Source organism: Mandrillus leucophaeus, unplaced genomic scaffold, assembly GCF_000951045.1.
Source record: "Mandrillus leucophaeus isolate KB7577 unplaced genomic scaffold, Mleu.le_1.0 Scaffold120, whole genome shotgun sequence".
In the NCBI taxonomy this organism is placed as follows: domain Eukaryota; kingdom Metazoa; phylum Chordata; class Mammalia; order Primates; family Cercopithecidae; genus Mandrillus; species Mandrillus leucophaeus.
In genome coordinates, this window is record NW_012100321.1 from 994,523 (window position 1) to 1,011,249 (window position 16,727).

Here is a 16,727-nt window from a genome sequence, read left to right on the forward strand (position 1 = left end):
TGCCCGGCTAATTTTTTGTGTTTTTAGTAGAGACAGGGTTTCACCGTGTTAGCCAGGATGGCCTCAATCTCCTGACCTCGTGATCCGCCTGCCTCGGCCTCCTAAAGTACTGGGATTACAGGTGTGAGCCGCTGTGCCACACCCGACTAATTTTTGTAATTGTAGTAGAGATGGGGTTTCACCGTGTTGGCCAGGCTGGTCTCTAACTCCTGACCGCAGGTGATCTACCCACCTCGGCCTCCCAAAGTGATGGGATTTGTAAACCCAGCACTTTGCGGGAGGCAGAGGCAGGAAGATTGCTTGAGTCCAGGAGTTAGAGATCAGCCTGGGCAACATAGTGAGACCCTGTGTCTACAAGAAAAAAACCAAATCCATAAATTAGCCAGGTGCAGTGGTGTGCACCTGTAGTCCCAGGACTCAGTAGACTGAGGTGGCATGATCACTTGAACCTAGGAGGTTGAGGCTGCAGTGAGCCCATCTTGCCACTGCCCTTCAGTCTGGTTTCACAGAATGAGACCCTGTTTCAATAAAACAAAACAAAACGTAAGCATGATATTTGGTGTCGATGGCAGTTGAGTAATGAATTTTATTTTATTGTATTTTTTTGAGATAGAGTCTGTCACCCAGGATGGAGTGCAGTGGTACAGTCTTGGCTCATTGACACCTCTGCCTCCCGGGTTCAAGTGCTTCTTCTGCCTCAGCCTCCCAAATAGCTGGGATTACAGGTGCCTGCCATTAACACGCCCAGCTAATTTTTTGTTTGTTTTTTTAAAACAGGCTATTTTTTTTTTTTTTAAAAAACAGTCTCGCTGTGTCGCCCAGACTGGCATGATCTCAGCTTACTGCAAAACCGCCTCCCAGGTTCAAGTGATTCTCCTGCCTCAGTGTCCCGAGTAACTGGGATTACAGGCACCCGCCACCACGCCTGGCTAATTTTTGTATTTTCAATAGAGACATAGTTTTGCCATGTTGGCCAGGCTGGTCTCGAACCCCTGTACTCAAGTGATCTATCTGCCCGTCTCGACCTCCCAAAGTGCTTGGATTACAGGTGTGAATCACCACACCTGGCCATAATTTTTTTTTGTATTTTTAGTAGAGAGGGGGTTTCACCAGGTTGGACAGGCTGGTCTCAAACTCCTGACCTCAGGTAATCCACCCATCTCAGCCTCCCAAAATGCTGGGATTACAGGCGTGAGTCACTGGGCCCAGCTGAGTAATGAATTTTAAAAAACTGCAGAGCAGAGTCTGTAGAGCTATGTAGAAATGTAGGTCGTGGAGAGGAGATTTATTGTCAGGACTTTTTATATGTAGCTGTTGCTGAAAGAGTTCGGGGAGGGGGAGTGCTTGCTGGTGTCGACTCAGCCATGATAAAAAAGGCTTTTTTGAGGAAATGGCATTGGAGTTGGGTTTTGAAGAGGAAAGGCTTAGCTAGGCATTGAGAGGAAGAAATGGTGCATTTTGTGAGGGTGGAATGTTGTGATTAAATTTTATTTAGTTTTTAATTAAATTAATAGCAAACTTATTAGCCAGCAGAACTTGAATTGTGTGAAACTATTCTTAGTTATTACTAAATCCTTTTCAGTATGAATAATACATTTGCTGCAGAATTATTAATGAGTTTAGTTACATGATGCAGCCCAAGATCTTGATGAGTTGTTTCATAATATATGATGTAAAGTCTATATTTCCTTTTTGAAATCTGAAAAATTGTGATTCTGAAATACTTCTGGTTCAAGAAATTTCAGATAAGATATAGTGGATCTGTTCTGCTTCTTATTGACCTCAGATAAGCCTTGGGATGGCCTGACCTCTGATTGCCTTTTTTCAGCCTCATCTTCTGTCACTTTACAGATTTAAAAAGCTAAAAACAAGGCCGGGCGCGGTGGCTCATGCCTGTAATCCCAGCACTTTGGGAGGCTGAAGTGGGTGGATCACTTGAGGTCAGGAGTTTGAGACCAGCCTGAACAACATGGTGAAACCCTGTCTCAACCAAAAATACAAAAACTAGCTGGGCATGATGGCAGGTGCCTGTAATCCCAGCTATTCAGGAGGCTGAGGCAGGAGAATTGCTTGAACCTGGGAGGTGGAAGTTGCAGTGAGCTGAGATCAGCCACTGTACTCCAGCCTGGGTGACAGAGCGAGACTCCGTCTTTAAAAAAAAAAAAAAAAAGGGTTAAAACAATTCCCTGTGTACATCCTCTTTTCGTGCCACTGTGTGTTTTGCTTGTGTATTATACTTAACTAGCGCCTCTTCTCAGGACCTCTTCTGCTGTCATACTAGTTTGAGCCACCATCATCCTCCCTCACCTTAACTGTGACATCTTCCTACCCCCATGGCTTTCCATCATGCTTAGAAGAAAATCCAGAATCCTTCTATTGCACGTAAGAGCCTTCATGATGTGGCCCCTGGTTCCAACTTTTCAGCCTGTCTGTCATTCCTATCCCTGGAATATGCCAAGCGCTCCTGCTTCAGGGCTTTTGCATTTGCTGTTTTCTCTATCTGGAATTTTCTGCTCCCAAATATCTGTGTGTTTGTCCTTTATTTCATTTTGATTTTTGCTCATATGGCATTTCCTCAGAAAGGCTTGTATGATTTCTCTGTCTCAAATAGTGTTCTTCATCATTCTTGATTCCTGTCACATTTGATTTTTATCACTTTTTCACATAATATGTATCTATTTGTTTATCTGCTCCTACTTTTTCATGAGGGCAGGGACTGTGTCTTTCTGATTCACTGCCTTATTTCCATACCATAGAAGGATGCCTGGCATAGTAGGTACTCAATAAATATTTGTGGAATGAATTATTATGTGCAGTATGGATTGGAGCCTGTCTCTTTCCTAGATTTGAGGCGTGATGGCTCAATGCAGTTAGAACCAAAATGATTTTTTTTTTTTTGAGACAGAGTCGCAATCTTGTTGCCCAGGCTGGAGAGCAGTGGCGTGATCTTGGCTCACTGCAACCTTCGCTTCATGGTTTCAAGTGATTCTCCTGCCTCAGACTCCCAAGTAGCTGAGATTACAGGCGTCTGCCACTACACCCAGCTAAGTTTTGTATTTTAGTAGAGATGGGGTTTCACCACGTTGGTCAGGCTGGTCTCAAACTGCTGACCTCAGGTGATCCGCCCATCTCAGCCTCACAAAGTGCTGGAATTACAGGTGTGAGCCACCGTGCCTTGCAAACCAAAATAATTTGTGTATTTTTTGTTCTGTGATTCTGCAAGCTTACTGTTCTGTATCATCAGGTTAACAATGTTTGTCTTACAGGCTGCGGGCCTCCCGGGTGCTTCTTGTCGGCATGAAAGGACTTGGGGCTGAAATTGCCAAGAATCTCATCTTGGCAGGAGTGAAAGGACTGACCATGCTGGATCACGAACAGGTGCGCTGTTGTCAGCTCATTCCTCCCCTGCTCTGGCTCCCCTTTCCAGTATGAAGACCTGCAGGTTTTGTGAGTTCCTACTTGTGCCTTAAGGGCTGTGAAAAGAGGGCTAACATTAATGAACCATTGCCTCTGGAGACTGAAGGTGCTATTGTTGGGTTTGAATTCCAGCTCCACCACATCTAGCTGGGTGAGCGGTGGAGACTCACATCCCCTCATTGAGCTTGCCTGTCTGTAAAATGGGGTTAATAATATCTCCCTTGGTGGTTGCTTGTGAGGCATAGAGACGTGTTTTTCCAATTTGTGCCTGAAAATGACCTGAGTGACTAACTGAAAATGCAGAGTGGCCTGGAGGCTTTGTGGTGCCCTAGCTTTCACCTCTAGTGATTCTCATTTAGGTCTGAGATGAGCTCAGGAGTATGTGCATTTAAAAGGTATTTTAGGGCCGGACGCAGTGGCTCATGCCTGTAATCTCAACACTTTGGGAGGCTGAGGCAGGTGGATCATATGAGGTCAGGAGTTTGAGACTAGCCTGGCCAACATGGTGAAACCCTGTCTCTACTAAATATACAAAAATTAGCCAGGCATGTTGGTGTGCACCTGTAATCCCAACTACTCGAGAGGCTGAGGCACAAAAATCACTTGAATTTGGGAGGTGGAGTTTGCAGTGAGTTGAGATGGCACCACTGCACTCCAGCCTGGGCAACAGAGCGAGACTCCACCTTAAAAAAATAAATAAATAAAAGGTGTTTCAGGAGATTGTGATTTAGGTGGTCCACAGTCATCACTTTAAAAAACACTGGATCAGAGAGAATGTGTGCAGACTGCTTTGTATAGTGCTTGAACCTAACAAGTATCCAGTAATTAGGAATAATCATCTGATATGCTGTTTGTTTGTTTGTTTTTGTGAGACGGAGTCTCGCTGTGATGCCCAGACTGGAGTGCAATGGCGTAATCTCGGCACACTGCAACCTCCACTTCCCAGACTCAAGCAATTCTCCTGCCTCAGCCTCCCAAGTAGCTGGGATTATAGGCACGCGCCACCATGCCTGGCTAATTTTTTTTTTTTTTTTGAGACGGAGTTTAGCTCTCGTTGCCCAGGCTGGAGTGCAATGGCACGATCTTGGCTCACTGCAACCTCAGCCTCCCAGGTTCAAGCAATTCTCCTGCCTCAGCCTCCTGAGTAGCTGGGATTACAGGCATGCAACACCATGCCCTCCTAATTTAGCATTTTTAGTAGAGATGAGGTTTCTACATGTTTGTCAAGCTGGTCTTGAACTTCCCAACCTCAGGTGATCTGCCCGCCTCGGTCTTCCAAAGTGCTGGGATTATAGGCGTGAGCCACTGCGCCTGGCCATGCCTGTCTAATTTTTGTATTTTTAGTAGAAACGGTGTTTCACTATGTTGGCCAGGCTGGTCTCGAACTCCTGACCTCAAGTGATCCACTGGCCTCAGCCTCCCAAAGTGCTGGAATTACAGGTGGAGCTACCACGCCCTGCTGACATAATGCTGCTTGATTAATATGATGGTAGAGCCCAACTCCAGTGTAGCTTTCTCTGACCAGGCTCATCTTCTTTTTTTTTTTTTTTGAGACGGAGTCTTGCCCTGTGCCCCAGTCTGGAGTGCAGTGGCGTGATCTCGGCTCACTGCAAGCTCCGCCCCCCCGGGTTCACGCTATTCTCCTGCCTCAGCCTTCCAAGTAGCTGGGACTGCAGGCGCCCGCCACCTCGCCCGGCTAATTTTCTTGTATTTTTAGTAGAGACGGGGTTTCACCGTGTTAGCCAGGATGGTCTCGATCTCCTGACCTCGTGATCCACCCGTCTCGGCCTCCCAAAGTGCTGGGATTACAGGCTTGACCCACCGCGCCCGGCCCAGGCTCATCTTCAAGGTGAAAATAAGTGCTTCTCTCTCTACATTCTCATGCCTCAGTGACATTTTATTTATTTTATTTATTTATTTTGAGACAGAGTCTTACTCTGTTGCCCAGGCTGGAGTACAGTGACGCAACTTCAGCTCACTGCAACCTCTGCCTCCCGGGTTCAAGCACTTCTCATGCCTCAACCTCCCTAGTAGCTGGGATTACATAACTACTTCATCTGGTTGCAAGAATCCAACATTGGAGGCCAATCACAGAACAGTGATTCTGACACCACAGGTGTGAGCCACTGCACCCATCTTAGAACATATTATTTAGTTTATGTTCAAAAAGCGTCTTATAGTACCTACTGGGTGCCCTGAAGTCTGCTAGATGCTGGTGATAGAAAGATGCTCACGGTTTGGTTCCCATTCTCAAGTTGTTTTTTTTCTCCCCCCCAGAAACCAGAGCAGGCTACCTGACTCAGGTTGCGAGACATGAAAGATTTCCTGGAGTCCTGATCTAAGTCTTAAAGAACAAGGAGGATTTGTCAAGATAAAGGCCTATGTTTAGGCAGGGGACATAGCAGTGTTACAAAGGCACCCAACAGTGTGGTAGAAATGGAAGATAAAAGTAGTTTGGTGTTTTTAGAGTGTGAGACCCAAAGTGGTGGGTAGAGACAGGTTGCTGGTGAAGTCCAAGTCAGGAGGGGCTCCTAGGAAGCCCCACTGTAAGCTTTTACTTAATCCTCTGGGTGGTGCAGATTCACTGAAGAGTTTCAAATGACAGGAAGGGTGACATGGTTAGCTTTGGGCTTTATGTGTAGATCACTAATTACTGTATTAACTATGGTTGGCACAAAATACAGGGCAGAAGACCACTTAGACGGCAGTTTTTAGTAGTTTAGGTAAGAGGCGAAAGTGGCCTTGCTGATAGGGATGGCAGGAAGCACACAGATGTGAGAAATAGATTTAGGTGGTAGAATCGGGAGGTCTGTGTATGGGAGCTTAAAGAAAGCCAGGAATAACCAGAGCAGCCGACACTAAAGGGGCTAGGCACTGTTCTCAGAGCTGCAGTTGTATTATCTCATAGAGTCCTCATGACACATCTGAGATCAAGGACCCATTATCATCCCTGTTTTACAGATAGAAAAACAGAGAAAAAGGAAGAAAAGTATTGGCCCATCCAAGGCCCCAGTGGTATGGCCGAGACCCAGGCATCTTGACTCCAGAGCCCATGTTCTCAGCCACCTCACTATGGAACACTCTCGTGGAAATAGCAAGGATATGAAGACCAGGCTTCTGGCTTGAGTGACTGGGTGGGTGGTTGGTGGACTCCGGAGACAGCACACAGAAGCAGACAGACACGTAGGGTCTATGGATATCTGAGAGGAAATGGCTGATGGGCAGTACAGTAGAGAAGACTCAGGTGGATCAGGAAGAAATCTTTACCAGAAAGAATGATTTGAAAAATAACGACAGATTTTGGTAGAAACTAAAGAGGCATTGAGTTGGTTTATGGAGCTATACAGAGTGAAAAGATGACTAGTTCTGAGATGGAATCTTGGGGACAACCACACCTAAGAGGGCCCAAATTGAGACTAGAATGTGTAGCAGGGGAGGAGAGCATAGCAAGGAAGGTGTGATCTGTGGACTGATATTGATGCAGTGATAATTGTATGTGTATTTTTATTTTTTTTGAGACAGTCTCACTGTCACCCTTGCTGGAATGCAGTGGGCATGATCATGGCTCACTGTAGCCTTAACTTCCTGGGCTCAGGGTATTCTCCCACTTAAGCCTCCCAGTAGCTGAGACTACAGGTGCACACCACCACACCTGACTAATTTTTCGTATTTTTTATAGACACTGGGTTTCGTGATGTTGCTCAGGCTGGTCTTGAACTTTCTGGGCTCAACCGTATTTTTGTTGTTGTTGTCTGTCTTTTTGAGATGGAGTCTCACTTGTCACCCAGGCTGGAGTGCAGTGGTGAGATCTTGGCTCACTGCAACCTCCGCCTCCTGGGTTCAAGTGATTCTCCTGCCTCAGCCTCACAAGTAGCTAGTATTACAGGTGTGTGCCACCACACCTGGCTAATTTTTGTATTTTTAGTAGAGATGCGGTTTTACCATGTTGGCCAGGCTGGTCTCGAACTTCTGACCTCAAGTGATCCTCCCACCTCAGCCTCCCACACTGCAGGGATTACAGGCATGAGCCACCGTGCCCGACCTCAACTGTATGTTTTTATCCGTGTCCTCGTTTTATATGGGATTCCCACATTCTTGCTCAAGGTCACACAGTTGTTGAGCCAGGATTTGAATCAAAGATTGAATTCAGCCTGAATTATTTCAGAGCCTTACTGTTAACCATTGTGTGGTGCAGCTTCTCAGCACATAATGAGATCCCTGAAGAAGCAGGATGGGATGGGTCAAGGATACAGGGTTAGCCTGGAATGGGAAGTGGGCCAGCTCATTTTCTTGGAGGAAAAGGTAGTAAGATAGAGAGTGTGCTGTGGATGGTTGGTAGGAGGTGATGAGGGGAGATTACTTTTGTTGAATCTAGTCTTGGTGAAGGTGGCAAGGTTATTTGCAGAGAAAAATGGTTCAATTAGTTGTTTGATTTGTGAAGAAATCCTTTGAGAGCAGTATGGAATCTGTAATCTTACTGGTGGCTGTTAGGGGATTATATTATTCTTTGAGGCTCTGCTCTGCTGATGTTCAGCCTTAGGAGTGAAATAATTCCCCTGTTTCAGTCCCCACTCATCTCTCCTCCTCTCTGAGTTTTTTATTTTATTTTATTTTATTTTTTTGAGACAGAGTCTTCTTACTCTGTTGCCCAGGCTGGAGTGCAGTTACGTGACTTCGGCTCACTGCAGCGTCTGCCTCCCAGGTTCAAGTAATTCTCCTGCCTCAGTTTCCTGAGCAGCTGGGATTATAGGCATGCCCCACCATGCCTGACTAGTTTTTGTATTTTTAGTAGAGACGGGGTTTCACCATGTTGGCCAGGTTGGTCTTGAACTCCTGACTTTGTGATCTGCCCGCCTCGACCTCCCAAAGTGCTGGAATTACAAGCCTGAGCCACCCTGCCCAGCCTCCTCTCTGAGTTGGTTTTCTTTTTTTTTTTTTGAGACGGAGTCTGGCTTGGTCACCCAGGCTGGAGTTCAGTGGCCGGATCTCAGCTCACTGCAAGCTCCGCCTCCCGGGTTTACGCCATTCTCCTGCCTAACCCTGCCGAGTAGCTGGGACTACAGAGTAGCTGGGACTACAGACGTCCGCCACCTCGCACGGCTAGTTTTTTTGTATTTTTAGTAGAGATGGGGTTTCACCGTGTTAGCCAGGATGGTCTCGATCTCCTGACCTCATGATCCGCCCGTCTCAGCCTCCCAAAGTGCTGGGATTACAGGCTTGAGCCACCGCGCCCGGCCTCTCTCTGAGTTTTAATCGAATTTAAGAGTTCATTAAGAAACTGGATGTGAGGCCGAGCGCGGTGGCCTGGGAGACACCAAGACTCCGCCTCAAAAAAAATAAAATAAAATAAACAAGGCCGGGCGCGGTGGCTCATGTCTGTAATCCCAGCACTTTGGAAGGCCGAAGCGGACAGATCACGAGGAGATCAAGACCATACTGGCTAAAACGGTGAAACCCCGTCTCTACTAAAAAAAAACAAAAACAAAAAAACAAAAACAAAAACAAAAAAATTAGTCGGGTGTGGTGGCGGGCACCTGTAGTCTCAGCTACTCGGGAGGGTGAGGCAGGAGAGTGGCGTGAACCCAGGAGGCAGAGCTTGCAGTGAGCGGAGATCGCACCACTGCACTCCAGCCTGGGAGACAGAGCGACTCTGTCTCAAGAAAGAAACTGGATGTGGTGGCTCACACCTGGCAGCCCAGCTAATTGGGAAGCTGAGGTGGGAAGATCACTTGCGCCCAGGAGTTTGAGGCTGCAATGTGCTATGATCGTGCCTGCGAATAGCCACTGCACTCTAGCCTGGATGACATAGCCTGTCTATATATATATATTTATTATTATTATTATTTTGAGACGGAGTTTTGCTCTTGTTGCTCAGGCTGGAGTACAAATGGCACTATCTCGGCTTACTGCAACCTCTGGCTCCCCGGTTCAAGTGATTCTCCTGCCTCAGCCTCTGGAGTAGCTGGGATTACAGGCATGCGCCACCATGCCTGGCTGGTTTTGAGGTTTCACCATGTTGGTCAGACTGGTCTTGAACTCTGAACCTCAGGTGATCCGCCTGCCTCGGCCTTCCAAACTGCTGGGATTACAAGCGTGAGCCACCGCGCCTAGCCTTAGTCTGTCTATATTTTTTAAAAGTTCATTTCAAGCATTGTTAATTTTGTCTGATTTTTGAAGTGGTTTGATTTTTTTTTTTTTTTTTTAATAAGTTTTCTCATGAGGTTGCAGTTTTTTGTTGTTTTTTGAGAGAGGGCCTTTCTGTGTTCTTCAGGCTAGTCTTGAACTCCTGACCTCAAGCAGTGATCCTCCTGCTTTGGCATCCCAAATTGCTGGGATTACAGATGTGAGCCACTGTGCCAGGCCACACTCCACACTGGTTTTTTTCTTTGAGACGGAGTCTTGCTCTGTTGCCCAGGCTGGAGTGCAGTGGTATGATCTCAGCTCACTGCAGCTTCCACCTCCCGAGTTCAAGTGATTCTCCTGCCTCAGCCTCCCAAGTAGCTGGGATTACAGGCACACACCACCATACCTGGCTTATTTTTGAATTTTTAGTAGAGACGGCATTTCACCATGTTGACCAGGTTGGTCTCGAACTCCTGACCTCAGGTATCCACCTTCCTCGGCCTCCCAAAGTGCTGGGATTACAGGCGTGAGCCACCGCACCCTGCCCACACTGGTCTACTTTTAAACCACTGGAAGACAGAGACTTAATCCTGTAAACTACTGGTGTATTTCCCCAAATGCTTATAGTTGGGCACATGCTAAGTATTTAGTCAATTCTTGCCACTGGTCATCAGTCATTTGTTAGCAGTTACAAATTTGCATAGAAGAAGAAAGCATGGATTTTTTTGTTGAGAGTGAATTTTCTTTATAAACACAAGGGGGTGCTCTTTAACCATCAATGACCAGTTTAAAAAAAGTTTAAAGTCATTTTAAAGCCTTGGAAGGAAGCCTGCATAAGGAAAATTGCTACAGGAACAATAATACATTTTAGGGCCGTGCTCTGTGTTTCATGCCTGTAATCTCAGCACTTTGGGAGGCTGAGGTGGACAGATCACAAGGTCAACAGATCAAGACTATCCTGGCAAACGTGGTGAAACCCCGTCTCTACTAAAAATACAAAAATTAGCTGGGCGTGGTGGTGCGCTCCTGCAGTTCCAGCTACTTGGGTGGCCGAGGCAGGAGAAGAATCGTTTCAACCCGGGAGGCGGAGGTTGTAGTGAGCCGAGATCACGCCACTGCACTCCAGCCTGGCGACAGAGCAAGACTCTGTCTCAAAAAAAAAAAAATTTAAGTGGTAGGTATTTTAGCTATGCTTTAAAATTTAAAGATTGTCTTTCAGATTTATTTTCCCTAAAAATTCAATAATTAAAAAAATACATATATTATTCCTAGGTATCTCCCGAAGATCCTGGAGCTCAGTTCTTGATTCGTACTGGGTCTGTTGGCCGAAATAGGGCTGAAGCCTCTTTGGAGCGAGCCCAGAATCTCAACCCCATGGTGGATGTGAAGGTGGACACTGAGGATATAGAGAAGAAACCAGAGTCATTTTTCACTCAATTTGATGCTGTAAGTTTCTTAATGTAAAATCTGCTGTGGGAAGTAAACAAATTAAGGTGCTAGTTGTGTACTTTCAAATCCCAAAGCAATCTGAGAGCATTCAAATATCAAATTCTGAGCTTTTTCCCAATAAAATGTATAAGCTGTTCTGTTGTTTAGGCTTAGTATATTGTGTGAATGTGTTGCTACAGAGGTCCAGTCTGTTGGATCTGCTGTAGTTATTGGTGACTTGCTGTCTGCTGGCTTCTTCTCTGGGCATATGTTCCCTCAGCCAGGTTTCGTCTTTGGTGTTTTGTCTTCCTTCCAGAATCTTTGCACATAACTTTAATCCATGTTATTGCAAATGTTTTCTTCCGAAAACTTAACAAGTTGGTGATTAATTTCTGTGGCAGAGGCATTTTTTTGTTGGAAATATCAAACTACAGCTTGTGTTTTGTCTTAAAGAAAAAGCACACCTGATCTTGGTCTATCTATGTCTGTCTGTCTGTTTCTCACAGTCACGTTGACCATGTTGCCATGGATAACTAGAGAAAAATCACTGTAGTCATAAACTAAATGAGGCATATCCAGCCTCATTTGGTTTCACTGCCAAATCTATGCGGAGGTGAAAGGATAAATTAAATTCTTTGTCAATGTCTGCGACCTTTCAGACATAGTTCCCTGCGTTCTGGAAACGCTTAACAAATCTTGAGAACTGTGAAATAGTCATAGATGAGCTACTAGTTTTTCAAATGAAAGGTCCCAGTATGTTATATGAGAGGTTAGAATTTGGGTTAGGTAGTTTGTTTTTTAACGCTTTTTTTTTTTTTTTGAGATGGAGTTTTGTTCTTGTTGCCTAGACTGGAGTGCAATTGTGCGATCTTGGCTCATTGCAACCTCCGCCTCCTGGGTTCAAGTGATTCTCCTGCCTCAGCCTCCCAAGTAACTGGGATTACAGGCATTGACCACCATGCTTGGCTAATTTGTTGTATTTTTAGTAGAGTTGGGGTTTCACCATGTTGGTCAGGCTAGTCTTGAACTCCTAACCTCAGGTGATCCACCTGCTTCGGCCTCCCAAAGTGATGGGATTACAGGTGTGAGCCACCGCACCCAGCCTGTTTTTTACACTTTTCTTTCTTTTTTTTTGAGATGGAGTCTCACTCTGTCGCCCAGGCTGGAGTGCAGTGGCATGATCTCAGCTCACTGCAACCTCCACCTCCCTGCTTTAAGCAGTTCTCTGCCTTAGCCTCCCGTTTTTACACTTTTCTATTTCATATGTGCATCTGTTCAAATATGGGCTTGGAAAGATGGATCATCTGTGCATTTGTCCTGTTTTCTTTTTCCTAGTCCTTTCTATTTTTTAACTTCAGGTATTGGGACACTTTCCATTTGGGCATAAGTCTTCATTTTCTTATCTGCAGTAACCACATTTATTTTATGCCAGGTGTCCCTCGAACTTGTAGAAGTAGAGAGAGGGTTTGTTAAGACTGAAGTGTGAGGCCAGTTGATTGTGTAATCTGTGTGCATGGGACTATGTTGTCTGCCTTGCAGGCCGTGTTTGGCTGGTCCTTGCAGGTTTGATAGTTACTTTAGACTCTGCAAGGTTCCATTTGATCAATTGGTTGCATGTTCACCTGTGGATTTCTTACCTTTTAGATGGGATTTTTCCTTGGGTGGCTGCATCCTTTGAAACACCAAAGGAACACATTTCTCTGTGAGTGTTATTTCGGTATTCAGGCTGCTAGACAACGGCAAAGAGGGTCTATCAAGTGAAAATGCCCTTTTGTTCAGGAGAAAGCACGTGCAATTTGGAAGTTGTCTTTTGACCATGATCACAAAGCTTCTCCCAGAAAGACGGTATTTTGTGCAGTAGAACTTAGCCAGTTCCAATACCTCAACTTACTGGAATACAACCTGGAGGCCCCAGAGCAACACTGATAATTCCACTGAGTGAATCACCAGTTCATTGTCTAAGCCCGAATGGAAGGTCACTTGGTCTATAACCTTTTCTTTTGTCCTTAAATTCAGATAAAGTTTCACACCGCAATCTGTGGAAAAATGATCTCAACAGGACTTGTTTATCTTCTTTATCTTAACATATCAATCAAAAGGAGGGGGAAAAAAAGTGCTTGTATTTAAACATGACCTTTGGGTCAGTTTAAAAAACTGGTTTTACTTCTCACTGTAGCTTATTTGGATTTTAATAGATTTAACGGTTTAGAAACAACTTGCTAAGTTATTTTTTTTTTCATGAAAACTATGAGATGTGTATATGTTCATGGATTACAGAAAACATTTGTTGAATGGCTTTTACTTTTTAGCTAAACACATTTTATTTTGGCTGCAGAACATGACAGTCTCATAACTTATATTTTCTACACATTGAAACCTGCAACTTTTCTTTTGTCTTCTAGCCATAGGACGCAAAGAACCTGTTGTACCAGTTTGAAACGTGTTTTAAACATGCCCAGAGAGACTGTTCATTAAGATTTATTTAGACATCAGGGCAGTGATTCACAGTATGCAAAACTCACACCCAGCCAATTTCTTTCTTTCTGCAGGTGTGTCTGACTTGCTGCTCCAGGGATGTCATAGTTAAAGTTGACCAGATCTGTCACAAAAATAGCATCAAGTTCTTTACAGGAGATGTTTTTGGCTACCATGGATACACATTTGCCAATCTAGGAGAGCATGAGTTTGTAGAGTAAGTGTTGGGAGAGGCGGGGAGAATGTAACATTTTCTCCTTTTTATACTTTTTTTTAAAAATTATGTATGTATGTATGTATGTATGTATGTATGTATGTATTTATGTGTAGAGACAGGATCTAAGCTATGTTGTTCAAGCTGGTCTTGAACTCCTGGGCTCAAGTGAGCCTCCCACCTTGGCTTCCCAAAGTTCTGGGATTACAGGCATGAGCCATTGCGCCTAGATGACAACATAACACTTTTCAAAATTTAGTCTTATTTACTGATAGAAAACAACCATCTAAGGAAATAATTTGATTATAATACTTAGAACATTCTGAAACCAAGTCATTAACAACTTGCCGCATACAATAGATTGTGGGTTCAGAATTTTAGGAGGTATGCCCCTGCTTTCCAAAATGATGGACTAAATCTGAAGCCTAAAGCAAGCAGAGTTTTACAGCAGTAAAAGTACACCACATGGGTATTTGTTTGATCAGTCTGGGCTTCAGGTGGTAAAGTCACATTTTCTGCATAGGGAAGGCTTGCTCTGATTGTAAACATTTGTTCCCCAGCCTGGGCTTACATGTTTTCTTTTTTTTTTTTTTGAGACAGAGTTTTGCTCTTGTTGCCCAGGCTGGAGTGCAATGGCGCAATCTCGGCTCACCTCAACCTCCATCTCCCACATTCAAGCGATTCTCCTGCCTTAGCCTTCCCAAGTAGCTGGAATTATAGGCATGCACCACCAAGCCTGGCTAATTTTGTATTTTTAGTAGAGATGGGGTTTCTCCGTATGGGTCAGGCTGGTCTCGAACTCCCGACCTCAGGTGATCCGCCCACCTCGGCCTCCCAAAGTGCTGGGATTACAGGCATGAGCCACCGCGCCTGGCCTACTTACATGTTTTCAAGTTGAGAGATAGTAAAATGAGTACAAAATAGTTAGTTGAGTGACTCTGGAGGCACATTCAGCCAAAGTCTACCTTGGAAAAGCTATCCAATATCCAGAGAGACGACTCTGGTAGAACAAACAGACCTCATCCTCTCATGTTGAACATTGAGGCTGCAGAATTTGGTAATTCTCACATGACAGGACTTGTAGTGTTTTGACTTTGTAGTCTCTGGGTGAAAGATGGCAGATGATCTGTTATTGTAAAACTATATGAGTTAGGTATTTTGGCTGCAGTTTCTGACCACCCCCTCCAAAAAGAAAGACAGGCTCTGTGAGGTAGGAGCTTCCTACCAGGAGACTGAGAACTGTTCTCTTGTTCAGCCTCTTAGGCAAATCACTGAAATTTCTCTGGTCTCCAAGTTTCTTGCCTGTAAAATCAAGATGGGGGAAGGACAGTCATGTTACAGACATCTCCTAACTCTAGTGTTTTATAGCTTTAGGATAATCTAGTTCTTTGGGCATATTATTATTATTTATTTATTTTTTAGGGACGGAGTTTTGCTTTTGTTGCCCAGGCTGGAGTGCAGTGGCGCGATCTCGGCTCACAACAACCTCCGCCTCCCAGGTTCAAGCCATTCTCCTGCCTCAGCCTCTGGAGTAGCTGGGATTACAGGCATGTGCCACCATGCCCGGCTAATTTTGTATTTTTAGTAGTGACAGGGTTTCTCCATGTTGGTCAGGCTGGCCTCAAACTCCGGACCTCAGGTGATCCACCCACCTCGGCCTCCCTGAGTGCTGGGATTACAGGCATGAGCCACCGCGCCCGGCTATTATTTTTGAGATGGAGTTTTGCTCTTTTCACCCAGCTGGAGTACAATGGCACGATCTTGACTCACTGCAACCTCCACCTCCCGGATTCAAGTTATTCTCCTACTTCAGCCTCCCGAGCAGCTGGGACTGCAGGCGCCCACCACCATGCCCGGCTAATTTTTGTATTTTTAGTAGAGATGGGATTTCACTATGTTGGCCAGGCTGGTCTCGAACTCCTGACCTCAGGTGATCCACCCACCTCAGCCTCCCAAAGTGCTGGGATTACAAACGTGAGCCACTGTGCCTGGCTTCTTTGGGCGTATTTTAAAGAAGTCATAGTAGTGGAAAGCAGTCCAGATTATTTTAACATAAGATGCCCACAGCAGAGGGGCAGAATTAAGTTTGGCAATTTTTTTTTTTCTGAGACGGAGTTTCACCCAGCTGCCCAGGCTGGAGTGCAGTGGTGTGATCTCAGCTCATTGCAACCTCCGCCTCCTGGGTTCAAGCAATTTTCCCGCCTCAGCCTCGCGAGTAGCTGGGATTACAGGCACACGCCACGACGCCCAGCTAATTTTTTGTACTATTAGTAGATATGGGGTTTTGCCATGTTGGCCAGGCTGGTCTCAAACACTTGACCTCAAGTGATCTGCCCGCCTTGGCCTCCCAAAGTGCTGGGATTACAGGCGTGAGCCACTGCACCCGGCCAAGTTTGGCTATTTATTTCATGATTCAAGTAGTCTTTACAAAGTAATCACTTTGATTTATTGAGAGCAGCTGTGTGCCTGGCAGTGTGCTGAGCAACGTATGCTGCTCTGTTTTTCCCACGGTAATTTCCTGAGTGCCCAACAGTGTGAGTACCAGACTCATCATGTTATCAGTGGCAGAGCTGGGATTTGAACCGAGATCTGACTCCAAAGCTTTTGCCCTTAACCACCATCCCAATCTGTGACCTGGAGAGGCTTTTTTTGATTCCAGTAGCATGATTCCTAGGATAAAATTACATACCCTCCCCTTGTCACCCTCTAGGGAGAAAACTAAAATTGCCAAAGTTAGCCAAGGAGTAGAAGATGGGCCCGATACCAAGAGAGCAAAACTTGATTCTTCTGAGACAACGATGGTCAAAAAGGTATGTGTAATGTGGGAGCAGAGGTCAGAAACCCTAGGGCCTTGGAGGGAACGGGCAGTGATGATTGAAAAGGAGAAGAGAAAGCACTTCTTGAAGGGGTGGGGCGAGTGCTTGTCCTATCTAAAGGGAGACTGCCACAGCTTAGTGTCAGCCAGCTGTTGCTGTGAGGGAATGTGGGCCCAGTGATTCCAGATGGGATTTTTCAAGACAATGAGAAATGCAAACTTTTGTAGGCTCTGTCCCAAACTTTTTTTTTTTTT

At 45.2% G+C, this 16,727-nt stretch overlaps 1 protein-coding gene across 5 annotated transcripts in view; it reads left to right on the top strand.

The window, feature by feature from the left end:
• Positions 1-16,727, top strand: part of SAE1 (SUMO1 activating enzyme subunit 1) — a 111,247-nt gene that overhangs the window by 12,480 nt on the left and 82,040 nt on the right. For all 5 annotated transcript variants that reach the window (XM_011969761.1, XM_011969751.1, XM_011969745.1 and 2 more), the window contains exons 2-5: positions 3,267-3,378; positions 10,813-10,986; positions 13,518-13,660; positions 16,368-16,467. In XM_011969761.1, coding sequence (XP_011825151.1) covers positions 3,298-3,378; positions 10,813-10,986; positions 13,518-13,660; positions 16,368-16,467 — 498 coding nt within the window. In that variant the 5' untranslated portion in view covers positions 3,267-3,297. The remainder of the gene's footprint in view (positions 1-3,266; positions 3,379-10,812; positions 10,987-13,517; positions 13,661-16,367; positions 16,468-16,727) is intronic.